At 41.7% G+C, this 27,731-nt stretch overlaps 1 protein-coding gene across 1 annotated transcript in view; it reads right to left on the minus strand.

The window, feature by feature from the left end:
• ELP1 (elongator acetyltransferase complex subunit 1) overlaps positions 1 to 27,731 on the minus strand; it is a 63,652-nt gene that overhangs the window by 15,343 nt on the left and 20,578 nt on the right. The window contains exons 11-29 of the mRNA XM_019635871.1: positions 26,661 to 26,891; positions 25,381 to 25,551; positions 21,867 to 21,966; positions 19,766 to 19,948; positions 17,463 to 17,569; positions 17,043 to 17,146; positions 15,303 to 15,356; positions 15,104 to 15,209; positions 14,111 to 14,226; positions 13,661 to 13,734; positions 12,389 to 12,467; positions 12,219 to 12,298; positions 10,900 to 11,037; positions 10,714 to 10,799; positions 10,264 to 10,412; positions 8,498 to 8,621; positions 7,488 to 7,585; positions 5,965 to 6,166; positions 3,769 to 3,830 (exon numbers count right to left, since the gene is read on the minus strand). Coding sequence (XP_019491416.1) covers positions 3,769 to 3,830; positions 5,965 to 6,166; positions 7,488 to 7,585; positions 8,498 to 8,621; positions 10,264 to 10,412; positions 10,714 to 10,799; positions 10,900 to 11,037; positions 12,219 to 12,298; positions 12,389 to 12,467; positions 13,661 to 13,734; positions 14,111 to 14,226; positions 15,104 to 15,209; positions 15,303 to 15,356; positions 17,043 to 17,146; positions 17,463 to 17,569; positions 19,766 to 19,948; positions 21,867 to 21,966; positions 25,381 to 25,551; positions 26,661 to 26,891 — 2,264 coding nt within the window. The remainder of the gene's footprint in view (positions 1 to 3,768; positions 3,831 to 5,964; positions 6,167 to 7,487; positions 7,586 to 8,497; positions 8,622 to 10,263; positions 10,413 to 10,713; positions 10,800 to 10,899; positions 11,038 to 12,218; positions 12,299 to 12,388; positions 12,468 to 13,660; positions 13,735 to 14,110; positions 14,227 to 15,103; positions 15,210 to 15,302; positions 15,357 to 17,042; positions 17,147 to 17,462; positions 17,570 to 19,765; positions 19,949 to 21,866; positions 21,967 to 25,380; positions 25,552 to 26,660; positions 26,892 to 27,731) is intronic.

Raw genomic sequence — 27,731 nt, forward strand, 5'->3', positions numbered from 1 at the left:
GTGTGTGTGTTGCATTGAGGTGAAAATCATATAACATACAATTACTCATTTTAAAGTGTACAATTTGATATTCATAACATTATTTATCAACGAAAATACTTTTATCACCCTGTAAAAACACTCCATACCCGTTAAGTAATCCCTTCCCATTCCCCACTCCCCTCATTCCCTGGTAAACTCTAATCCGCTGTCTCTCTCTATACCATTTAAAAGGAATCATACACTAGTTGGCCTTTTGTGTCTGGCTTCTTTCACTTAGCATGTTCTCAAGATTCATCCGAGCTGTAGCATGTATCAGTACTTTGATCCTTTTTTCCCCCCTTAATTTAGTTTCTGATTGTAGTAAAATATATATAACAGAATTTACTATTGTAACTATTTTTAGTTACATTAACTAATGTAAATTACTTTAAATAACTAATTAAGTAAATGCACACTGTTATGAAACCATCACCATCACCATCATCCATCTCTAGAACTTTTATTCAACTTGCAAAACTAAACCTCTAAATCCAGTAAATAGTAACTCCCACTGCCTCTGGCAACCACCATTCTAACTTTACTTCCCGTCTCTGTGAATCTGAGTACTATAGGTATCGCACATAAGCAGAACCATACAATATTTGCCTGTTTATATCTGGCTTATTTCCCTTAGCATGTTTTCAAGGCTCATGCAAATTGTAGCATGTAACAGTTTTTTGTTCCTTTTAATAACTAAATATTTCTGTGTATGTGTGTATCTCACAATTTATCCATTCACCTGTCATTAATGGACATTTGCGTTGTTTCCATCTTTTGGCTATTATAAATAATGCTGCTATAAACATTTGTATATAAGTTTCTTTATGGACATGTACTTCCATTTCTCTTCATACACATTTAGGAGTGAAACTGCTGGGTCATATGATTATTCTATGTTTAACTTTTTCAGGAACCATCAAACTGTTTCCATAGCGCTGTGCCATTTTCCATTCCCACCAGCAAGGTACAAGGATTCCTATTTGTCCACATATTTGCCAACACTTACTTTTCATTTTTTGATTATTTGTGATATATTCATTCAATGGAATACTACTCAATAAAATAAAAAGGTATGAACTGATAACATGCTATAACAGAGATAAATCTCAAAAGCATTGTATGAAGTCCAATTTTTTGTTCAGCATATAAGGAACTTGGAAGTTGTTATTCCATCCTTACAAGTAAAAAGCTGAACAACCTGAAAATCAACAACTCTTCTTAGATCCATCAGACAACTGAAGTCACAGGACAAACCACTGTCCCCCAAAATGGAGACACAGATGGGCGGATACAGAGAACTTACCAGAGTTGGGATAAAAAACTGTTACATGCTACAACTTGGATGAGCCTTGAGAACATACTAAGTGAAATAAGCCAGATATAAAAGGGCAAATACTATATGGCTCCACTTATATACGATACCTAGAGTAGCCAGATTCAGAGACAGGAAGTAGAATGGTGGTTGTCAGAGGCAGGGGGAGTTATTATTTACTGGATTGACTTTCAGTTTTGCAAGATGAAAAAGTTCTGGAGATGGATGGTTTCACAGACAGAGATCCCTAGCAGGATTAGCAGTGAGGGTAGGAAAAGTCTAAACTGTGATGGACACATAGTTGGAAGCTTTCTGTGGATCAGGCTGCCTGTGGGTGAGGCTAAGAGTTAAAAACTCGCTGGGTCGCTGGGGGCCCCGACTTCGGATGGCTCCTGCACTTTTGTGAGTTTTTATCCTCCAAAGCCCTACCAGGTTCTCCCAGTATCAGAGGAAAATCTTGTTTAACAGGGGGAGGGGAAAGTAGTCATTTTAAAATATAGCCAGAACACGCTGTTCTTCTTAACGAGGCCTGCTCTCAAAGGAAACTATTTTGCCAGAGCCTAACCAAAGTGGGCTTTACCAGGCCTAACTTACGTGGGGGAAGGGAGATACCCAACCCCAGGCCCCTCTAGCCTCACTGTCCCACCTAAGGGTGAGCAACAGGAAGCACTGATGAAGCTCACAGTCCAGGGGCTCAGGCTACTGACAGACTGAAACCCAATTATAGGACTACAGAAGCTGCTTCTCTCCAACACTTATCATCACCACATCGCTAAAGGCCTATTCCCTGAACTTCTTTTACTCACTATATCACATCAGGCTTTGAACAAGAAATTATAGGGCGTACAGAAAATACAAAAACAGTTTTAAGAGCCAGAGCAAGAATCAGAATCAGTCAGGTATGGCAGGGATGTTGGAATGATGAGGCCGAGAATTTAAATAAGTACGATTAATATGCTAATGGCTCCAACGAACTAAGTAGACAAAATGCAAGAACAGATGGATAATGTAAGCAGAGAGATAGAAATTTTAAGAAAGAATCAAAAGAAATGTTAACTATCAAAAGCATTATGTGAGTGAAAGATGCCAGACTAAAAGGACCACATACCAGATGGTTCCATTTATATGAAATTCTAGAAAAAGCCGAACTGTAATGACAGAAAGCGGATGAGTGGTTGATGGGGGTGGGAGTGGAGAGAGACTGGGTGCCAATGGGGAGCTAGGGAACTTTTGGGGGTGATAAAAATGCTCTGTATCATGGTTGTAAAGGTTACACAACTGTAAACATGTCAAAACTCATCTAATTGTTAATTTATAATTGATAAATTTTATTGTATGTAAAGTACACCCCAATTAAATATATAAATTATAAATATGTAAATTAAATGTGTATGAATTAATCTTCATTTATAAAGAGATAAAAGATGATGGTATCTTATCTGTTTAATTAACCATCCCAGGTGGTATTATCTTTCTACTCCAACCTCTACTCTGCCTATTGTTACGTGCTGATGATTCGGCTCTGTCCTGGCAACCCTATGAATGAGTGACATCGGCAATGTCCAGTTCAACAGCCCTGCTCAGCTCCTGTAGACGCATGCCTATGGCTTCTTTTATGGAGTCAATCCATTGCATATTTGGTCTTCCTCTTTTCCTGCTGCATTATGCATATTTTATTCATTGATGTTTTCAGTCAATCATCTAACATTTTCTTTCCAGGATCTAATGCTATCAAATTTTAGTTATCTTCTTTCACTCACCCTATTACATGAAAGACACTGAAGGATTTTTAAAGCATAATTATGTTATGTAAATGTGCCCACTCATAAGGACTGTAAAAACACTCTCTCATCAAAGGCCAAAACTCTAGAAGGCAGTGATCCCTGATGTCAACTGTGTACGTGTGTCCTGCTAGTCTGCGGCCAGTGTCAGTGCAGTTTTATTTTCACAATAAATCCTATAATTCTATCAAAAGCTAGTATAACTACTTATCTTCATTATCTGCTAAAAAATTAGAACGCATGAAGCTACCTAAGATAAAAGATACTTCCAATGAAAGAATAAAAGTAAAAGCCAAAAAGTGTCAAAAGTTCAATCTCCTTGTTTTAGAATGGTCCTTTTTCACTGTTTCTGCTTTGGCAAGTTAACATAAAAAGTACAACTTCCTGGAGATTTAATTCAGTACTTTCTACCAGGGCCAAACCACCAGGGCATATTATAGTAGAGCTCCTTGGTACTCTGCCTCACAGAACTTATAATTATGTAGAGTGAGTCAAGCCAAGTCAAGCCAGCAAGACGGAAGACCTGACAGGCAAACCATCTCTGGGCTTCCTAACCACCCACAGCTCTTTTCATTTTCATGATCCGCGAGGTAAAACTAGAAAGTCCTTGCTTGTTAACGGGGAGTTTTAGAAGGGAGGAGGAGCTGAGTTTACCTGGGCGTACTGTTCCAAAACTGTGGCTGCGTCACTGTACTTCCTCTGCTCAACGAGCTTTCCTGCAAAGATAACACAAGCATTTGACTACAGTTGGCTACAAACAGTATCACCAAAATGAAAGCTGAAATGGATTTTGGTAGTAGTCTTTAAATCAAAATGGTCTTCTACAAATTGGAGGTTGAGCTCCATGGAGTACACATCCAAACTGAACTGCTTTAGAACAGCATTTTCTAAAGTCCTAAGACTATTCCATTGGCTAATGAAAGGCAGTACCAAAAAACCATACTCAGATCAAATAAGTTTGGGAGGCACTGGGTAAAACAAAGTTAAATACATTATTCTGCCAGTGTTTTATTAATATCTTTATTATGTATCAAACTAGGTACTCTGTGAATTTCTTTGAGGGAAAGAGGCAGGAATACCACGGAGTCCTATCTTGAATGGCAGTTACAATCTAAATTTAGCATGGGATGTGAAAATCATGTATGTCAAAATTAGCCATTAAAAGATGCTTACAAAGGGATGCATGTGGGAACTGAACTAGCATCTCTTACTAATCCATTTTTTCCTCATAGGAAGAGACTGCTGTTTCTTTGGTGGAGCACTAGATGGCGGTAGTTGGCTTATGTTTCAAGTCACGCAGTGTCTTTAGATCCTAGAATCACACAGTCAGCCCGGTTTAATCACACTATGAGAGGCACAAGAACCAGAGGCTGACTAAGGGGCTGGCAGTTTCTGCCTCCCATCTCCGGGCCATATTATCACTGACAAAACAGGTACAGTCACTGCCACTATTTACATACCTATCTTCTCTTTCTTTTACCGGCTTATGTAAATTAAGTTAATGTGCCCATGAAGTGACTACCACATAACATTTCTCAAAAATCTTTGACCACTGCCTTCCCCACCAATTTTTGCTAAACGTCTGGGAGAGCTAGGTGGACTGCATCAAAAGGCATGGTACATAGCAAGCTAAGAGTTGTAACAAATGTAAGAAAAGGTCATAGATCAGAGCTGGAAGGTATCAATTACCAATAACATAAGTTTCTAAAGCAGAAGTAGCAATGGAGCCAGAATGAATAACTAAAAGACCTGAAATGAAAAATTCTCAAACTTGTAAAGAGTTCAGCTTGGAAATTGAGAGGGTTTATCAAAGAGCCTACAGGTCTAAAAACCAGGAAATGCCAGAATAAGAAAAGTGGTAATCTTACACATTTTTATAACCCCATGGAAAAAAGAATAATGCAAACAGCTAAGGAGGATGCGTACATACATTTAACAGGATATAATATGAAATTTTTTCAGGATTGCTTTTTTCCCTTGGAGATAACAATAAATAATAATAAATAATATTTACAAGACTCTTGAAAGAGTAAGGGGAAAATACACCGGTCATACACTAGCTTTAAGCATAGCTGCGAGGGCCAGATGTCCTGCTCATCTCTTCTCACAGGCAGTCCCCAAGCTCTCCTCCAGCCTAAGAAATCAGACTCAGGTAAATAGCCTCACCTCTGGTCCAGGTGCTTCTTAGACCCTGAAACACCTGAAGTGCCTTTTCTTTTAAACTGCAAATGCTTATACAATACATTTGGCCTCTTCTTTTACCTCAGTTCTGAAAATTGCTATTATGGTTTCCAACGACCTACTGTCTATAGCTGAACGGCCTCACCCCTAAATTCATCTTTACCTTTTATAGGACACATGGCCATCTGTTACACAGTACGAGGCGTGGCCACGTAATGTATCTGGTGAATGAGATGAGAAGAAGTGACAGTGTAACTTCTAGGTTATCTCCAACTTAAAGGTAAGTGGTCTTCCTTTATGATGGCTTCCCCATCCCGCCCCCGCCCCTCCCAAGGAATGGCGTGCAGACGTGGAGGTTAATCAGGCTGCAGCTAGCTATCTGCCCAAGAGATGGCAGAGCTACACGACGGAGGGACCTGTCAGTCCTCACATGAGAACTAAACTGCTTTCTTTAAGACCCCACTGCATTTGGGGAGTCCTATTGCAGCAGTTCAACCTTTGCTCTATCTAGTTAGTAAAGCATGCCAAATGAATTTTTATCAGTGAGTATGAGATCGCCTCAAGGTATGCTGCCCTAAATGTATGTGCAAAATTGCCAAAAACCAAAAAAAGCAACAAAAGGACTTTGGAGAAGTCCTCATCTTGGAGAGCCTAAATGACCGCGTTTACCTGCCAGAGTTCTGCCCAGGCCAGCCAGCTGATCTCTGTTCCAGTGGAGCTGGGCTGCCACACAGAGAGCTTGTTGCCAGCTGCCACAAGCCAGAAAGGCATCAAGAGCTTTCTCGTGGGCACCACAGCGGGCGAACACAAGTCCCCCTGGCTCATAGAGCTGCTCCTGTATCAGGTGTTCCCCATAAGCAATGCTGACATCCTGTGACAAGATGAGATGCAGGGTCAGTGAGGAAGGGTGACAATCAGTTTTTAAGTGTCAAGCAAAAAAAAAACAAAACCCATAAAAACAAAAAACAAACGGTAACAAGAACCACCACCAAGTTCCTGCTCTTGCGGCTAGAGAGCGTGGACTTAAAACACAACATGATCTATGATGTAATGGCAAATAGTGGTAAAGGCACAGAGGGTGATGGGAATGCTATCTCAGGGCTGTGGGGAGAACCAGCCACGTGCAGAGTTAGGGAGAGTGTTCCAGGCCGAGAGCACAAGGCACCATGGCCATCCAGCAGGAATGTGCACAGAATCCGCAGACAGGAATAGCAAGAAGGCTGGTGTGGCTGACAGAGGACAGGAAAGAGGAACAGACGATGAAAATGGGAGCAGACAGGCAGCCACTGGCCAAATTGTCTGTTCCCCAGGCTCGGTGTTAGGCAGGGACACAGAAAGGAATAGAACATGGGGCCTCTGCCCTTAAGGGACCGTCTGCCTGGTGGGGGAGACAAATCAGTACATCAGCAGTTTGATAAATGCCACCACCACTGTAAGAACAGGGCACTCGGGGAGCTCAGCATTTGGAACCTCATGCAGGAATGGCTTATGGCAGAGGTCAAGACCCCAGAGTTTGGAAGGACAACTGGGGCTAAAGAAGGGGAAAGCAAAGGGCTGGCAGAGGCAGCTGATGCTAAAGCCGCACTCGGGGGCCAGATCACAGAAAGATGTCTGCAATCTGCAGACACACTGAAAATGGTGGTAATGGTGGCACAGTGAGCAGAGGTTAAGAGTACGGGCTCCATGTCCCAGGCAGGCCACTTCAGAGCCCCAGGTCCTGAAGCAAGTTGCTTCCTCGTTTGTAATTTGTGCCCATCCCCTATCAGATATTTACGAGAATCATATAACACATTATGCTGGCATATAAGAAAAGCTAAACAGATATTTGTTTAAACAAATTATATGTTCTCCCTTTATCCTAAAATAAGTGGGAAAGATCTGCACTTTTCAGGAAGATCAGTTACACAGCAGTGAGGCTGGTCTGCAGGAGGGGGATGGAGGCAGGGCATCTCGTGTGGACGCTGCCGTCATATCCCCACGAGGAACCTGGAACAATGCCTCGGTTTCTAGCCCAGGCAAGTTCTTCAGAAAAGGAACAGGTCAGGGCCATTCTCCCAGATAAGAAATTCAAGATGAGGCTAGTTGAAGATGACCCTGAAACCGAGGACGGTGTTATGGGCTCAGGATCTTCGCCCCTTTCCAACCACGGCACAAAGCAAAGCCAGGAGAGCCTCATTTCACACACCACACACCTTGTACTGCTGCGAGTTTGGTGGATATAACTTCAGAGCTTCGTTATACAACTTTTTATCTTTTATTAAATTTAAGCATTCTGGGAAGTACTCAGGTCCTGCAGGAATAAGATTCATACACACACAAGCTTAAGATTTTGGAAGCACAAAGGATTTCATTTATACCAATGGTTCCTAAACAAAATCAACAAGGGCCTTTTAAGACCTGCATAATCATGGAGAACGGAGCCCAGAAATTTGAATTTTAAGGAGCACCACTAAGATTCTGAGCTGAGAAGCACTGACTGGGATCAGAGTTCTAGCAGAAGGCATTTTTACACTACCCCTGAAAAATGACCATCCAGCCCAGTGTTTTCTCAATCTCCGTAATAAGAGTCCCGGGGGAGCTTACTAAACATACACACGCCTGAGTCCTGTCCACCCCACATGCATCCACTTCTCCAAGGAAGCCAGAGCCGAATGCTGAACAAGCACCCCAACTGACTCTTCCTTGCCCCTGTCTCAGCCCTCAGGAAAGGATCACAAGTGCTGAAGCCAGAGGCTCCGGCATGGGTCAGGCACAGGGGTGAAGCCGACGCCCGGCACTGTGCTTGGTCCAGTCCATCACTGACAATTAAAACTGTCGTTTCCAGGGCACTGCTGGTGGGTATCTCACTCCCCGCGACCCAGGTTTCCCTTAAGTGTTTGCAAACACCACGAGGAGAGTGAGTTATCCACCAATTTTGATTTGGAGACACTGAAGTGAATTTAGAAAGTGATCATTTTTAACCCAAAAAGGCACCTGCTCTGTTTTATTAGCTGTGAAGCTCCACCAGGTCTTTAAAAGGCATTTGCTTTACCCTCAGCTTCTCAGAACATATGAGGAAAGAAGGTGCACACTTATAACTGCTAAAGTTTTCAGGGGTGGAAATTCAAATCAGTCTTTGCCTGAGCTATCATTTTAATTCATATCCTGTCCAGTTCCAAAGAAAATGTGAAGCAGAAATAAACATACTAATCCTTATACTTACCACATTTGCTGAGGTGGCCAATGGCTTTTTCATACCGTTTCAAGTATTTGTCTATGGTGAACCGCTGATAATTAGTTTCCATTTTCTTAAGTGTATTAAGAAATGGAAGATATTCTTTGGGATCCTAAAAATAAAAATTATAAATAGGAGAACTTTATTGCTTGTGATTATATTTGGTTATTAAAATAAAAACATTATAATAATGATAGCAATAAGTCCAAAGCTATGTAATTTTAAAAATATGTTCCATATTAATATATTAATTACATATTACATAAAAATCAAACTATATAATACAACTTCCGGTGCAAATGTTTTAACATGTGGGTGTTAAGTTTACATCAGGAATGACGACTCCCTTTTACCTAAGCCTCACAATCGCCACTTATTTCACAGGCTAATAAAGAAAACTAGGTTCCAATCTAGAAGACATTCAATAACTACATCCCAGTTTGTCCTGAAAGTGCAAGGCATTGAGCTTGGAGCTGTTTCCATGACATTTCATGGCCTCCATTTGCAAAGACCAAGTGTTGGAACAAAGGTAAATGACACTGAGCTGGACACAGAGCTCTGCGGCCCTGACAACCACGTTTTCACTGGCACTGATCATCGCCAGCTCTGTGCCATGCCCGAAAGACGGCTGTTTTCTTCGTAAGGAAGAGGTGCTTCCTGTTCTTACTTCAATTTCAGTGGGCAGACAGGATGAATACACATAAGAACACCACAGAGGAAAAAACCGAGAGGAAATGATCAAATGCACACGCAGGTGACGCAGAGGATATCTACTGACCAAAACATTCAATCAACAAACATGTAGTAAGAGTCCATTACGTACAAAGGACGCAACATAAACCTAAACCTCAGGAAACTTAGTCTAGTAGAGGAGAGAGACTGGTTCGCAGGGGTGGCACTGAGTCCAGTAGCAGCACATATAAGGCCATCCCCTCCAGTCCCTGGGTGGGGGCAGGGAGGCAAGCATGGTTTACTGGGAAGATGCCCCCTTGGCATCCTCTGACCAAGCTGAGTGAGAATTAGCCAGGTGAATGGGGCGAGTGCGAGTGGCAGTTGGGGCAACAAAAGCACTGCCTTTCCTCCACGAGCAGAGAAAAAGGGATGATGTCAAGAGATGAGAACAGAGAGACACACAGAGACCAGATCACGGGAGGGTTTTGAAGCAACATTAGGGCTTCTGAACTTTATCCTAGGAGCAACGGGGGGCCCATGAAGGATTTTAAGCAGAGGAACAAACGGTCAAATTTTCCTTTTGGGAAACATCACTCTGGCAAGAGTGAAGAAAGGAACGACGGGGAATAAAACCAGGATGCGAAAAAAGATAAAAAATGTGCAGACCAGTGGTGTCCAAATTTTTTGACGGCAGCACACAACGGTGCAACAAGAGGCCCCGAACCTTCTATTCTCCATATTCCCACTTTCCACTGGAGAAAAGAGCTACAAGATAAAGAACTGAACCGGAATATGAAGCATTTGTTCTATTTCGAAGTTGTTCACACATATGCCTATCATCCTAGAAATAACCAAGTAATTTTATTTCACTTGCTCAACCTACAACCAAAACACTTCGATAAGCACAGAACTATGACTGAGAATGGGGCTTAGAAGGATGAGCCCCCGAGACACACGAATCTGCCTCCAGGGCTGTGCTCACAGGCGACACGGGGCTAAACACCACGTCATCAGGCAGGGTTCATATCACCACGATGACATAAACAAGAACCCAAACACGGCACAGTAGCAGCTCCACATACCTTCTGTGACTTCTCAGCCACCATGAGGACCAAATCAAAGTCATAGGTCCCAAGAGAATGGTCATATAACTCATTAACATCTACCAGCAGCAGCAAATACTTCAGGGCCTCCTCAGCACTCACGGCATCGGGAGCGGGCGGCCCATTTCCTGTCAGTGTGTAAGAACAAAACAGAACGAAGTCATTTGGGGAAAAACACACACACACAGCAACATAGCCAAAAAGACAAAGTAACAAATTTTCCTGCCAAACATGTACTTTCAACTCTTTTATACATGCTTTGTAGGGCAACATTCAAAAAAATGACACAGGTCTTAAGCTGGCAACCCCAAGGCCACACGTTAGATCTGCAATGTGGCGCTGGTCCTGGGCCTGGCAGTGTGACCTCCAGAAGGCCGAAGACTGGCGAGTCGAGGCCCGATAAACACTCTGTGGGAACAGGGTCTCTACCTTGAAGCTCGTGTACTTTCTGCAGCACCATTTCCAGTTCGGGGGTTGTTTTCTTCACGTGGGAGGTGAGTATCGATAGGCAGTATCTGAGGAAACGAGCAACGGCAGAATGAGAAGGATAAACAAGGAAGGACAACGCCACACTTCTGGTGTTCAAAAGATGCCCACTAAAGACAGCACACGTACTTGTGAGGGTTTATGTTCTCCATGGCTGCTCTCATAGCATCGCAGATAAGGTCGACTTTTCTCCCCTCAGGACCCCTGGACAGCTGCGCCGTGCTGGTAACTGGTGGAGGGTACATGGTCGTCGTGACATCTTCTTCCCTAGAACAAGTGTGCATTAAAAGGCCGTTAACCGAACGGGTGTCGCAGCTCTCAAACTACTAACATAAGCCCAAGGGTAATAAATAAAAATGGCTTTTGGAAAAGTTTAATAAAAAAGTTATATAGGGTGAAAAATGGAGGAACTTACTGAGAAATGAAAACATGTTCACAAAAGACTCGTATAGTAATATTCATAGGTGTTTTACTCAGATAGTCCCAAACTGGGTACAGTCCAGGGGAATGAACAAACAAACTGCAATATATTTATATAATGGCACACTATTTAGTGATAAATAAGATGAACTACTGATACGTGCACAATGCATGAAATCTCAAGATAATATATAAGAGAAAGCTTTGTTTATACAGAAAAGTAAATAATCTATGATTCCATTATATAAAGTTCTTGAACATGCAAAACTGTTCAATGATGAAAAACTCAAAAAAGTGGTGCCTAGGGTATACAGACAGGGACCAAGAAGGGGTGCGGGGGAACAGAGATGAAGGAAATGTTCTCTGTCTTAACAGGAGTTCAGGTTCCATATAAGTACACATTGTCAAAACTCACTGCACGGTGCACTTATTGATCTGTGCATTTCACTACAGATAAATGTGGCCCACAGTGGGGACCCTGTACACAAAGAATGCGCTCTAGTTAGTGCTATGCAAAAGTGAAATACTGAGAAGATGGACTGATGTCTCTAATCACCTTGAAATTTGTCTAAAAATAGATGAAATGGTGAATGCACAGAATGATGATCGTGATAAGGCAAATATAGGAAAATGGGAACCCTAGAATCTGGGTTAGGATGCTCACTGGACAACTCTCTGCACTTTTCTATGTTTGAAATTTCTCATTAAAAAGTTGGGGAAAAAGTCACACTGCAGAAAAAGGCAGCATTTGATTTTAATCTCATAAGAAAAAACAAGTAGTTATATGAGTACACCTAAAAATAAAGTCAAGTAATAATTCTGACCAACATGCTTTAAATTCTTAGTTTTAAATAGACATTTTAAAAAGGAAAAAGAGCAAAAATCCAGTACATCTGGCATCTAAGAGTAACAGTGAAAAAGAAAAATATACTGAACAGTAATTTTTCTCCTCTAGCTATCTGTTTGATTTCCTTAACTAAGAGAAAAAATTATGAATATAATACTCATGAATTATTCAAACTACTTACTTTAATTCTGTGAAAAACAAATTAATATGATTTACAGAATCTATCTGTTTTATGAAGGCCTCCACATTTTCAAGAAATACCTATCCAAAAAAGAACAAAATATTTTAGTTCAACTCACATTAGCTTAAGTCTGAAGTAAGCTTGGGTAAAAAGAAAATTTAGGAAGTTACCTTGGGGTTGTGGTCATGAATCAGATTGAGATTAATTCTCAGTTTTCTCATGCATTCAAATGCTTCTTTAAACATAAGTCTGTGAAGAGACAGAGAATGGATAGCAAAGGCATTTCACAAAAACGAAACTCCCTGGACCCTTCTTGTTTTTATAATACAAACCAGTTATAGTTAGATTACAGCCCAAATGCCAAACAGTTGCTACTGAATTTCTACTCTGAAATCACTGAATGAAAAAATCAGGTAGCAGATTCATTTACCTTTTTAAAAGGTATGATTCAGTCATCAGGGCAGGCTGAGGACTCCATCACCACATACACACAACCGAAAATCACCATGGCACTTAGGTCCACTTTCTTCTTTTAACAAAATGTTAGTAACAACTGTTCTAACACAAAATTTCCCCCATGTAGATTTGGGCAATGGATCATTTCCTTCACAACTGTGGCTCTGGCACTTTTGGGTCACAGGCTCCCCTATCAATTTGCTGAAAGCCTCGGGTCTTCTGCCTGGATAAGTACACACAGTTTCGTGCACAATTAAATTTCCCTGGGGTTCATAGGCCATTCGGATCCCCTTAGGCTAGGAAGCCCTGTCTTTTTTTTTTTTTAATATTTTATTGGGGAATCAGGGAATGGGAACAGTGCTGGGGAATTGTGGGAAGGGGAACAGACAAGTTGCTGTCCTTTTGTCCTTCAGTCTAGTTGTGGAGGATGTTGCTTCACTGGCCCAAGTTGGCACCATCATTGTGCTCTTCCCAGGCGAGACAGATCAGTCGCCGGCTTCTGGACGGCCGCTCACTGCGGATGCTGGCCGCTCACGCTGGCTGCTGGCTACATACGGTAGCCCATGGCAACCCACTGCCACAGGGGCTGCAGCCTACGCCGTCGCTGGTGACTCACGGCAGCCCAGCTCCAGGTTGAGCTGTTGTTCAGCATCTTAGCTGTGGAGGGCAGTGTCACTGGCCCTCATATGTGGGATCCGAACCGGGGCCCTCTGGCGTCCCAAGCCAGTTCTTAACCATCGCGCCACTCGGCTGGCCCTAGGAAGCCCTGTCTTAAATGACGAGTTTCATGATTCTTTCTGCTAGGAATGTCTACTACAGCATGTGGTATTAAAATTAAAGCAAAAAAAAAAAAGCCTCTGAGAATCTGATTGAAGACATCTGTAGTGGTTTTTCAGACTTTTAAGTTTTAAAGACTTTAATAGAACACATTGTCTTCGCATATAAGTCATAACAATAAGCTAACTAGTCATACACATGATACTTACTTGTCCAACCACTTCCGAATCTGAGCTAAAACCAGGGCTCGATGATGAACAACTTCTAAGTTTCCCCTTGGCATCTTAAAATAAATAAACCAAAACAATAGTGTTTTCAATGAAATAGAAAACATTTACATACCCAGGGTACATAACTTTACCTAACTTCATAGAGAACGACCACAACACAGTAAAATGAGCGCACTTTTAGCAGAATGTAGTTGTGCTCAATATTTATTTTGACTGTCCAGAAAAGTTTCCCTAATTTAATTGCCTTACTGGGCAGAGGCTGTATGAACACTCCTTTGTATTGTATAAAGCTAACAGAGAACCTAGCAAGGAAAGACTTGTGATAAATTGTTACAAATGATAAGAGAGCCTAAAATACAATCTGTAAGAACTGGGTTTGGTACTGACTGCCTAATGACCATCAAAACACAGCCTGGAAAATCAGCTTACCTGTAATATAAGCTTTGTGTCCTGGGGCACGACAGTGACAATGCGCGAACCCCTCTCCACCTTACGCAGAGTTTCCCCGTTAGACAAATGACTGCTGCTCAGACCCGCCTGTAATGCTAAAGACATCACGGGCTAAATCTTAAGAATCAATTTCATGACAAGCCACTCTCCATTCACTGCAGCTGAACATTATCCGAAATAGAAGACAGCAATTAACAACCAGGCTCCTTTGCTCTCCCTTCAACCTTAAGACCATTTTTGCCTTTGTGATAAACAGTCTCATCCCTGGAACTTGCCCTTTTTCACAGAGCCCTCACACACATTCACATACACAACTTCGCAGCTGATGTGGAAAACACAGGGAAGGTTGGGCAGCTTCTCTATTTTTTAGCACTATCAGTAACACTATCATCATATCTGTGAATGGTTCCCTGTTTGCAAGTGAGAAGCTGAGTAAATAAGTGGGAGTTTTCAGAATAAGGAAAATACACATACAGACACAAACACACACATGCACACTGTGTGGGGGTGGGGAGGACAAGGCGCCATGGAATAGAAGAAAAAATGGAGCCAATTTCCTACAAACCACAAGATAATAGAGTCCTTGAGATGTACAATGGAGGGTGGCCACAGTGGAAAAAGGAAGATTACAAAGGAGTTAGAGCATACTGCCAGTTTGGTATCTACATGGCAACGCAAAGTAAAATGTTAGTTATATAATAAAATTCCCTGAAAATTTTTTAACTTTAGGATATTCTGCTTAAGGAAGGACTTCCTTCTCTGGAAATCTTTGCTAACTGGCAGAGAGTGACTTAACCGAGATGTTATGTTGACATTAGGGGCTAAGTAAAAGGACTTGAAAGGTCTTCTCCAGTCTGGGACTCCACGATGAAAAAGCCAAAGCCGGTGAAGAAATTAAAAGTCATCCAGACTTTAAAGGACGAAAAATATTAGAAGAGGGACTATTTTATATTTTATACACTGAAAACTTACTTTTAAATGAAGCATCCTTCAGGCCAAAACACTGGCAGGTATGAGAATGGGTCGTCAACAATAAAAACTCATCATATACTGCAAATGATGTGATATCTGAAGCTACCTACAGCAAGGGAAGGGAGACAAGGGGCAAAGTTAGCCTTGTTACTTGGATCCAACCTTGAAAAGGATCCAGCACCAAACCAAGCCTTGATACCTCACTGTCATTGATGAAAAAGCGACAACTGTCAGTCAGACCAAGGACACACTCCTGCAAAGAAATAAAACTGAAATTACAAACAATTCTAACCAAATGAGTTAAACCTAACTTTTCTATTATACAGTTCTATTGATCTGTGATTTCATGTCTAAGTCTCAGTAATCAGAACTGAAATACATGGTTAGTCCAGTGTCAGGAGTACGATACCACCCAATCCATCAGCAAAGCCCTGTCGTTTGTATCTCCCATGTATATCTCATATATGAGGTGTGATCACAAAAAATGGTGAACGCTGCTGCCCAGTGCCATCCAACGGAAAGGCAGGGATCTTCAATATGGGAAGCGGCGCGTCGAACCTTAGCAACAGTGTGTGACAAGTTTCAACTTGTTTGGTGCAGTCAGTCGGGTATGAGCTACGGTTGAGAGAGGTGTGTTTTAAAATGTGCTGTATGTAAGGCATCCTCCATCATGACAATGCTGCGTGTCACACATCGCTTCCGGTACATGGCAATGTTTGTCAAATGAAAACATTACGGTGTGTCCTCATCCATCTTATTCACCGGATCTGGCACTGTGTGCCTTCTGGCTCTTCCCCAAAGTCAAAATGATTTAGGACATTGAGGCAGCCATGACAGAGCAACTAACGACACTCACAAAAGAGGACTTCCAGAACTGCTTCAGAAAGTGGCAAGAACGAAAAGAGGGTATTTTGAGGGGGATTAATGGCAATGCGTCTTTTTTTAAAAATTTAAACATTCACTGTATTTTCTGATCACACATCATATATCACCATTCTGCCCCTCACTGCCTCCACTCCAACAATCACTTCCACCCTCATTCCTTTCCAACCTACTCTCCACTGGACAGCAAGAAAAACCTTTCAAACCATGAACAAGATCACATACTCTGCTGATTAAAAATTATTAATTTTCTTATCTTTGTTACATAAAAAAAAAAATCCACACTCCTTCCTGTGGCCTGTCACTAAGGTCCAGACACATTGCTTCCGCTCAGTTCCTCGAATAAGCTGAGCTCTTTCTCTCCAAACTCGGGGTGTGCACAGTTCCTTCTCCCTGGAACACGCTCCCTTTCTCGGGGATAGAGCTTGCTTTGTTCCCATCTCCCGCACACACCACCACCTCCGAGCTTTCCGGGCCACCCAAGTAGGTCTCCCCATCTTCACAGCCACCACCACCTCACTACTCTCCACCATCACACCCTGCTCACTTCCTTCATCTTCCCAGCAGAGGGGATAATCACATCTCTACTGACAGATTATAAAGTCCAGAAGAGAGGAATGGACAGCTCTCTTGTTTTATAACAACTATCTTACCACTTATCACAAATATAGGCATTTTAATATTTGAAGAATGACAACCTACTAAATACTATATTCAAGGTTATTTTTCTGTTGTCCCCAAAAGGTATTTAATAAAAATAACTTTGAATGTCCTGTACAACTGGGGATAAAAGTTTGCTGACTGCATTCTTCTCTTTTTAAATGTACACCTCTAAGGAAAGGAATCAAGAAACTACTACACGCCTGGCAATCTCTAAATCCCGTTTCATAGGTGAAGAGGCCGAGGCTCAGGGAGGCGCGTCATTTCTCACTGCTGCCTTGAGATTCAGTGGAGACCCAAGTCCACCTCCAGAGCCCCAAACTCTTTCCACCTAATGCTATCAGTTCCTGGGTCAGCGCTCTAAGAGGGTAAGTGTTTCCGCCCCATGTTCACTTACTTCTCCTCCAATCATGGCCAGGTCAGTCTGTGTGCATGGATAAGGAAATCGAACAGGAAATCCACCAGGGTTCTTCCATGGTTCAACAGTCAGAGAGGGTGACTCTGCAGGATTGGCAGATGAGCTTTGTAAAGAGCTGATCTGCTCTTTGTAAAAACTTGTCACGTTAATACGTCCCAAAACACTTAATATGCAACTTGGGTCACTTTCCAAATGTATTCTGGAAACTAACAAGGGTACTCCAGTTCATTACAAGAGAAAATAAAGGTAGAAAACACCTGTCAATTCCACACGATAGCTTAGGATTTTTCAGGGTGGCTAAAAGACTTAACAATCAATGTGGCACAGACAAGATACAAGTCATAGAATTAAATATTTATAGAAGTCATAAACATGCTTTCATAATGTTATGATACTCACCCCAAAGGTACTTAAGTATCTGGCCACCAGCCAGCTGCAATGCTACTGACTTGGTCTTGGAATTGCAACAAATGCTGATTATGACCCCATCTACTGTCACAGATGAACTGACAAAAGTAAAAAGGGGAGGAAGGGAATGTGAACAGATATTTTTTTTTTTTTCAAAAGTAGTGACGTTTCACTGATTTTGCAAAACAGAAAAATTAGCAATTTCCCTTTGGTGCTGCACTGCCTATTTCAATACAACATACACAAAAAATACATAAATACTATACACACACACATATACACAACGATAGTTGGATAAATTATTGCAATCGCAAGCCCAGGTAAAGCAATTACCTGTCACATGACACTATTTTCCACAATACAAGTAAGCTAAGGGTCTACATTGTGAAGTTATCGCTCCTATTCTGGCAGCAGTTCATTATAACTTACTGCAACTTACTGCAATTTATTGCCTTCATTAGACATGCATGGTACTAATATTTCTGTCTTCTTAAAATGTAAACTGCACTAAATAAAGCAGTGAATCTACAGGAAAATATACTCAGTATCTCTAGCACTATCATATTCATGTACAGAAATCTGTGGGTCTTCATTAATGGGCAGAGGGGAATTTGTTATTGCCATTATATTTTTTCCTGAGTCAATGAACAGAAAGAGGGTAGACACGTCTTAAAGGAAGTGAAAGAAGTAGTGGTAAAAACAAATGATGCCAATGCTAACATTTATTCAAAGAGTTTTTTTAACCAATCTACAAAATACTCAAAATGTCCCAAATTTTGTGAGGATAAATTATTTGTGAGTAATTATCTGTGAAGTTAAGAGAACAGACTGGAGCTAGACAGGCTGGACTGGACCTTGGCTCCACCTGCGGACTCAGGCAAGTTACTTAACTGCTCTGAGCCTTAGCTGTCTCAGCTGTAGAATGAGGGTGCTAACAAAACATACTTCAAAGAGGTATTATGAGAAATATGGGCGTTAACACAGGTAAAGCACTAAGAAGAGTGCCTTTCACAAAGCACAAGATGTGGTACATGTAACTACGAATATTAAGAGCTATACGCTGATTGAGGGGCTTTATATTCCTCAAAGACATTGATATTTTTATATGAACAAAATAATCCCTTTGAAGAAACAAAAGTCAAAACAGCAGAATATATTTTATTTTATTTTATTTATTTTTTTTTAGCTGAGCCATCCTGCCACCTGTTGGCAGCTCAGCGACTGCTCAGCTCGGGCTGACTCGAACCGCTGTGAATATATTTTAAATTACTTCTCTTTTCCTTCACAGCAAATGAGATGACTATATCTAGCTTTTTCTTCTACAAAGAATTTCAAATTTGAGGTAGAAATTTGCATAACTTAGGCATTTCTAATGAAAATTGCTCTGCTTTTCAAAAGTAGGCCCCTGGTTAACTGAGTCTGACATGTAGCTAGGACACATTCTGCATCCAAATATATTCACAGAAAGCTTTTTAAAACTATGAAGGATCATGAGTCAAAGATTAGGAGTTAATGACTGTATCAGAATATGTTTTATGTACACAATAAGAAAAGGTTCTAATTTTGCAACAAGAATTTAAATCTAATGAGATCTTTAATTACAAATGAATCTGGAGATTAATATCAATATAATACTAAGGTGCCAAGTTTTGACATTGGAAACCTGAGGCTTTCCCAGCACTGTCCAGACAACGCTATCTACTGCACAACTGGGCTTGCATTACAGAAGACAGCACTCATTCATCACCTAAAACCTGTTAAATGACAAAGATGCAGTCAGGAATCAAAATGAAGCTCAGGGTCGGGAAGCAGGAAAATTTTAGCAAAGGCAAAAAGCGGAGACTAGTACATGTAGTTAAGTGCCAAACAGCATGAAGAAGCGGTGGCCAGCAGAAGCATTTTGAAGTCATCACATGAAAATGAAGCCCATATATAAAGATCTTGTAACAGATTTTAATAACTAACAAGGGCAATTAGAGTGGCTGATTGTCATGGGCTAGCAATCACCCTGCTGGAATGTATATGCTAAAGTAAAATTTTTAATGCATCTTAAAAAATGTTTGCCTCATCTATTGTTATCTATCCTATTTTTCACCACTTCTTGATACATTTTTAGCTTGTATTTTGACATGACTCAAAACTAGCCTCAACCTCTTGCTAAGCGTGTTTAACAAGGAAGCTACAGCCCCTCAATCTTGCTCACTAGAAGCCAAAAAAACTCCTGTGCTTATAAAGACAAAAGCATTAACTCCACTGGTTATTAACGCATACAGTACAGGGAAGTGTTATGATACCTAATATTGGCCTGTCCTTGCTCGTCATCTGTATCGGAAGGGGCCACTGTCAGATGGTGAATGACAGACTGAGGGCCGGACTTGCTGTGGCTTATGGCCAGGAAAACGTCTTCTTGAATCCAGGTGAGAAGGCTGAGCTTCAGTGGGTTTACTTCTTCATCTTCACTATTCTCAAATTGAATCCTGTTTTAAAAATTGAAGAATATCCAAGACATGAATAAAACTTGAATATCTCTGAGATTTTCCTAAAGGAAAAAAAAATAAACCACCTTGTATATAGTGAACACCTAGTTATCTGGAGGGACAAAACCTGAGGTGACGTCAAATACTAGAAAATCCAGAAATAATGTTTACCTGGCTTAAAAACGTGTTTTTCCCATTTCATATTAAGTTTCTTATACTCTGAGATCCTTAGATCTTCAGGAAATTGATTCCATGAGAAAATTACCCAGGTTCTGCACTAATAAAGCCAACAAGGTTTCCGCTATCTCCACTTACCAGCATCAAACCAGGCTAGCAGATATCTGGATCTCAATAGAATGGTCCTTTCCTCAGCATCTCACATCAGAATGACTAGCTTGGGCGATGGTTTCTCTGCCTCTGACACCTTCCTTCTGTAGCATTTATACTCTAGAGGAGGGCACTTTTGTCACCTCTTGCAGGAACTCAAAATGGCCACTGCATGCCTGTAAGCCCAGGTAGCAGACCCTCGGCACACAAAAGCTGGGTCACTAGCCTGGTCTCCCTCCTCACCCAGCTCTGCCAGCCTCCACCTCTCCACTGCATTCAGCCCTGCACAGGAGTGTTCCTACCTGGTTCTCACCTACACTCTTCCACCCACCACACCCAACATCTCCAACCCTTCTCGGCCAATCCTAAACCTAGCCCTTCCTCAAGGAAGTATTCACGCCCTTCGTGAAATTTCTAAATGACTTGAAGCTATCCTCTCAATCTTTTTCTATGCGTTTCAGGTGTATAAAACAACATAATGATTAGACCTTTACACCCCTAACAAAGTGAGGACCCTACCAAGCCCACTACCCCTGATACCGTACATAGAAGCTATTCCAATATCATTGACTATATTCCCTACGCTGTACTTCGCATCCCATGACTACACATGTATATTTTTAATTATAGTTGACACTCAGTATTTTTTTTATATTAGTTTCAGCTGTACAGCACAACGGTTAGGCGCTATGCTCTCAATTTCTAAAAGAAATGGAACGAATTCTAAATTGCCTCACACATTCTAATTTGCCTTAAATCTGTCCTCTAATGGTTTCAAGTCTGTGAAAAATCCACATAAATGTTCTCTGAATACTACTAGACATTATATAGCAGCCCCCAAATCATACAGGCGAGACATTGATATATACATTTATGAGCTATATTGCCTTTAGCTAAGAAACACATTATTACATTCAAATAACAAAAGTTATGTGTTCTATTCAGTTCATTATTCCTACTAATTTAGGATCAAATGCTCCCAAGAGGCAGAATAGGGCAGTAATTAAGAACACGGGCTTATCAAATAGAATAAATAGACTCACATCCTGGATTCTCACAGAAGTGGCATTATAATCACTAATTTCGCCTCTGGATCATTTTACAATGCCTACAGTGTACCTAAGATACTCAATTCTACCCAATCATGTATAATATTGTTTCAATGGGAAAATGCATTCTGATTTCCAACCTGGGAGCCTCATAACGGAGCACCCAGAAGTTCTGGTGTTCAGGTGAGGCCTCAGGTCAGCCACGTGCTCACCCCAGACATCCTCATTTATGTCAGCGAGTGCAACTGCCCTGTCATCTTCATCTCCATCTTCCCCACGTGATTTTCCCAGGGCGGGGGCGGGGTGGGGAGGGGGAAGGTGGCCGGCTTTAGGCTGCTTATGACTCGTGCTCCCCTGAAGCCAATCAGCATAGATGGCTTTCAGATGTGCAGATAACTGGCTTCCCCAATGGGCTGAGAAACCAGGGCCTGGGAGTTGTATCTACTTCTTGTTCCCCTCAGCAACAGACACAGGGTCACAGTTGGGACTGAATGCTGGCTGCTTCTGCTCCCAGAGGGCCACGATAATTAAGAACCACCTACTTGTACCGCTTTTCCAGATGAGGTGTTCTAAGGGAAACTTTAAATCCATTTCCACCCACAGCTCCCAGCTTCACTGTAGGGTCTGCACTTGGGCTGTCACCTGGAAAATAAAAATGCAAACACTATCACAGTCAACTACAAACATTTTTCCCAACACTAAGGTTATGGGGTCCTGCATTTCACGGGCGCTAGAAGGCAAACCACTTTACAAATAAAGCAATCGGAAATAACCACATCTCAATCTCTGTTTTCAACCTCTGCCTATCCTTGCAGGCTTAACCAAAACCTGCTTTTCCCTTAACCCCACACCCCCCACAATCCTCACTGGGCCTCAGCAAGACCAGGCAGAAAGACTGCCCTCTGCCCCCCGTGCTATTTCCTCCCACTGTCCCACAACCATCTCTCAACAGCCCCGCTTCCTTGACAAAAAGACATTCCTTTTCCATTCTTGATCCAGTGTATTCACCACAGCAGCCAGTACAATCGTTTAAAAAACAAAGTCAGGATACCACACTTTCTGCTCCAAGGCCTCCAGTGGCTTCCTGTCTCATGCAGCATGAACACTAATGTCTCTCCAGAGCCTTCGAGCCCGGACAAGAGCTGTTCCTGCCACCTTCACGACCCCACCTACCGCTCTCCCCTCACTGGCCTGCTGCAGCCGCCCTGAACTCCTGGCTGTTTCCGACACACAAGTGCCTTTGCAGCTGCTCTGTGCTCTGCCTGGAACGTTCTCAGCCCAGGCGTCTGCATGGCTCCCTCTTCAACTCCCACCTGGTCTCTGCCTAAATGTCACCTTCACGGAGAGGCTTCCTGACGACCCTAAATACAAAACTCACCTTCCCCTAGCGGCCCCTACCCTCCTGCTCTCCCTACACCCAGACCTCGCTTTATTTTACTCCACAGCACTTGCCATCTGATAGGTAAAAACTTTTATTTACTATCTTTCTCTCCAACTAGAAAATAAACTCCATAGAGGCACAGACTAGAAAACAACGTGGCACGTAAGAGACAATCAATAACATGGAAGGGAAAAAGGAGCAATACTCAGGCCACATTCACATACCACCTTTGGAAATTTGGCATCTGTCTCCACCCAGCTCAGATGTCCACTACTTGCCTCCAAGTTGTTCATTTGTAACAGGGTTCTTTCCTTTCAGCTTAGGCATTGAGCCCTTACGAGTATTCTGACCTGTCCATGCTGAGTGCTCAAACTAGAATATTCTGACTTTGACCTCAACCTCCAATCTTTCCTCTTCTCATTCCTTCTCATCTCAATAAAATGCATTATTCCTCAACATTCACTGGACTCCCTGCACACCTTGGAAGCTGACGTACACTGTTCCTACACTAGCACTCTTGAATCTCTCACCAATCTGCCCTCTTCCTTTGCTCACTGGGCAGGTGCCCAATGCTGGCATTTAACAACCTCAACTCCACGTGAGCTAGCCGCCCCAGGGCCATCACCTGAAATTACTTCACGTTTGAAATGCTGATCTCTAAGTCCTGTGCTCTAATAAAGACTCCCACCTTTTTCCAGACTCTCTTATATCCAAACTCTCTACAACATGCTCCTTTACTTCTCAAAGGCTTTCAGCTCCAGGATTTGTACGATCCTTCTCTTCTTTCCATTTCTACAGACACTTCCCTGGCTGAAGCTCTCACCAGCTCCTACCTTGTCACTCTGCAACAGCCTAACTGGTATCTCTGCCTCCAGGTGCCCGCACCCATGGCCTCCCCCATACTGATGCCCGACCAATCTTCCAAAAGCGGAGCTCTCAACCTGCCCTATCTCATCACAGGGAGTTGTACATATCAGTACAATGAATGTGCTATAGGGTTTCATTTGGGGGAGATGAAAATGTTCTAAAACTGACTGTGGTGATGGTTGCAAAACTCTGTGAATATATTAAAAAACATAGAATGATACATCTTAAATGGGTAAATGGTATGAATTCAATTAAGTTTCTTTTTAAGTGAATGTAGGACAAAATATCCCATACATTGTAAAGCGATATATAAATCAAGTTAGTACCATACAGTAAGCACTACAAAACTTATTCTACATTTCATTATTATTATTATTATTATTTTTTTTTTTTTAGCTGAGCCATCCTGCCACCTGTTGGAAGCTCAACGGCAGCTCAGCTCGGGCTGGGAATCGAACCGGTGACCCTGTTGCTCAGAGCTCAAACTCTTGAGCGAGCTCTTAACCAACTAAGCCACTCGGCCGGCCCTTCATTCTTTTTAATCTGACAAAACCAGCAGTAAGATACCCAACTAGCAGAGTACAGAACAGAGACAATGATTTGTTTACTTTTGATATTACTGGTTGATAAAAAGTCTACTTTGAAAAGCAGTTAACTTTTGCTTTTTCTGATTTGCCTTGACAATAAACACATTACCATAATTTTTTAAAAAGCTATTAAAAAAAAGTTTAAGAAGGATTGTTATAACATTTTATAGTGAAACTAAAATCAGAGGAGCTGGAGACATATTCAAGTACAGTAATACCTCATTTAACATCAATAGGTTCTGTGACTTTAGGTGAAGCAATGTATAACAAAATCAATTTTATCATAGGCTAATTGATATAAACAAGAGTTAATTAAGTCCCTATGGCATCTCATCAACATTATAACACCAATGTTATAATGACAGTGAACGAAATGAGGACCTGCTATAATATTAGTATAAATAGTACGCTGTAGATTTAACAGGAAAATTGATAAGCAAATAGAGAATTCCAATAGGAATGAATTTTGATTATTCTCTTCAAGCAGCTATCTAGGCTTTGTATAACTGAGAACTCAAAAGTTATTTGAAAACAAGGCCACTGGTGCCATATGTCAGTATAATTTATGATATGATCATAGAATTCACAACTAAAAACAAGTTTTAGATTTTTCCAGTTTTTCAGGAAAAGCAACTTACTGGGTTGTCGGGAAAGTCATGACATATTTTTTCTACATTTTTCGTTGCAAAAATGCGTCATGACTTTTCCAACCACCCAATAGAAATTGAGAGCCATGGACTGTGGAAGACAATGGGCTCAGAAGTGAGAACACCTGAGCTGGAATTCCTGCTCGCTCTTGCTCAAGCAAACTGCAAACCTTCTGTCATTTTGTTCCCTCACCTATAAAAGAGAAAACTCTGTCTGTGACACAGATCCTAGGAGGGCTGTGAGACCAACTGAAAATATGTGTAAAGGCAACGAAAACTGTAAAACATGTTGAAGCCAGAATAAGAAACCATCTTATTCCCAGGGTTGAATGTTTTTCTTTAAAACAGACTTCAAGTTCAATAAAGCAAAAGGAATAACCATTATAAGCCAGAGTAAGATTGACGCCCCCTCAAAATAAAACCCACAAGCCAATTAAATATCATACTAATAAAGATATTAATTACAAACTTCAAAATTTTAGAAACCCAAAAGCTAAGACAACACTGAACTATAACTTGCTCTTTGTAGGAGGTTTTTGATTCAGAGCACCCTGATAGCAGTTACTGAACATACCGCATTTATACACAGAAATCTGGTTGCTGGCATCTAGGATGGCGAGGTCATTGCTCTTTTTTGGGCGTGCAGAGAACACGACTTGATTCGCAGGCTGTGGGAGCAGCAGTCGGTAGGTGCACATGGGCGGTGGCACGACACTCTGCCGGAAAACTGTGACCAACACCCGGTCTGCGCGTGACACAGAAAGAGAAGGAGGATGAGACACATGATGTTCAATGTGTAAAAGAAGGCATCTGAGCAGCGCAGTGCCACTAACTAATAATGGTGGTAGGAAATATACAGCGATTCTTACAAATAGTTTTTGATGTTTTTATCATGAATAAGCTTAAACACTGTGTAAGGGGAAAAAGTAAGTATCATGAACTCTGTATGTGGCTAATGTCACCTCCAAGCCTAAAGAAGTCTGTCTCTGGACTCGAGGTTTCAGGTGCCAGTGGCTAGGCAAGAGGGTCAAGGGGTCAGAGTTCTACCTTTACACCTGGGCCTGCAGCCAAGGGAATCTTAAAACAAGGGAATCGACACCTTCAAAATGCTTAAAGCACGTGCGTATGTGTGTGGATTTGGTAACAGGCATATACGATTAAGTCCTGTGTACAGAACATGATTGTAAAATCAGTATTATGCCCACTACACAGAACATGAATTAGCACACCAACTCACATTACAATCTTAGAAGGTTTTCCTTTCTGTTATCACCAATAAGTAAACTGTCTATTCAGGTGACAACTTCTGTCCCCAGTTTCCTGCCCCTCACCAAAACAAAAACAACAACAAAAAACCCTCAACTGAATTATAGAAAACCAAGCCAATCTTCATACTAGACAGAAGTCTTGTGACTTAAACTGAACATACTGGAGAGATATGTAATTGACAAGTATTTTATCAGAAAATAAAGCAACACAAGTGGAGTGATGCAAGGGTTAATGTAAATCTACCTCAGGGTGAGACAAGGCTCACACACCCAATGCCACAACACTACTGGGTCCCTCTACCCACAGTCAGTTTTCAGTGTCTTCAAAGGCTGCATCAGAAACACATGCAGGCCATGGATGGGCACAACAAGGGACTGAGGTGAGCAGGTGGGATGGAGGCAGGAAGGAGAGACTATGGTTCTCAACTATGGGCATTCCCATCTCAACGAAACAAAACAATAAATAAGTAAAAATAACCAAAACAACCAACCAAATAAAATTCCCCACGTTTTAGTCAAACCACATCTGCAGGCACTGGGCTCAGGACATCTTGCAGGCCCACAGACATCTTTTCCAGCTGCTTACTTCCATCAATGACTGCCACATTTGCCATGTCACTTGAGTTATCTCCCGAGCTCCGGTCAGTCGTCCAGTGCCAGTCGTAGCAGAGGTAATGCCAGCCCTGACAGAGAACATGCAGCCGGTATGGGGTCACCGGGTCCCACATCAGAGACACGATCTTGCCCTTCCCACAGGCGCTGAAGGGCAGGCTTTGCTTGAGGTACCAGTGATAGTTTCCAATGGTCCAGAGCTGAACTGCAGGGGAAAATGCAAGGAAGGCCATCAGTGGCCAGGGGACCAGGCTTTATACCGCTTACAGGGGGACGGGGGTAATCTTTTCTTTTTCAGCTTCTCCATTAAAGTATTAACAATAATAATTTTCCATGGAGAGAAAATGTTAAGCATCAGTAAGGTCAGAAGCACACACATTTATTTTTGCCTCTACCTTCAAACTTTATGATCATGAGGATGAAAGACTACCAGGACAAGACTTTATTTTTCCCCCCAAGAAGATTTAGAAAGAAGAAAACTGACAGAGTAAAGTATTAAAACACTCAATCCAAGAGTATTGGACTAGCATCACTGTGTTCTATTACTCTTAAGATGCTTATTATTTTCTTTCAGAGGCTTTGCTTACAATTATGTCCAAGGGTATCTGGAACTAACTGTCCCAGGGAGATTAACAAGCAAGGTATTTCCAATAGCTATTAAAAAAACAAGACTAAACAGGGAAATGGGGAGATGTTTGTCATAAGAGTACTGTTGGGAGCCATGCAGGCTGGCTTTACTGTAGTATCACTTGTTTTGCTTCTTGCTCCTTTCTGCACCTGGAGGATGCTTACTTAACCTTAAGACATGTGGTGAGAAGGTCAGTTCCTTAGAAGACACACGAAGATAGAGGGCTGTTTGGCTTTGGGGAAGATAGTTTCCTGGGAAACTGACCCTCTAAATTTTCCACTGACCTTCAGGTTTCTAGTTGGTAACTAATAATGTACTTTTAATGAAGTTATGCATATTCATCCCTCTGTGTTACATGTACTCTGGGGGTATATAATGGGGAGGAAAAATAAACTCGGGGCTGGTTGCTAAGAATGC

Source organism: Hipposideros armiger, unplaced genomic scaffold (genome assembly GCF_001890085.2).
Source record: "Hipposideros armiger isolate ML-2016 unplaced genomic scaffold, ASM189008v1 scaffold_24, whole genome shotgun sequence".
Taxonomy (NCBI): Eukaryota; Metazoa; Chordata; class Mammalia; order Chiroptera; family Hipposideridae; genus Hipposideros; species Hipposideros armiger.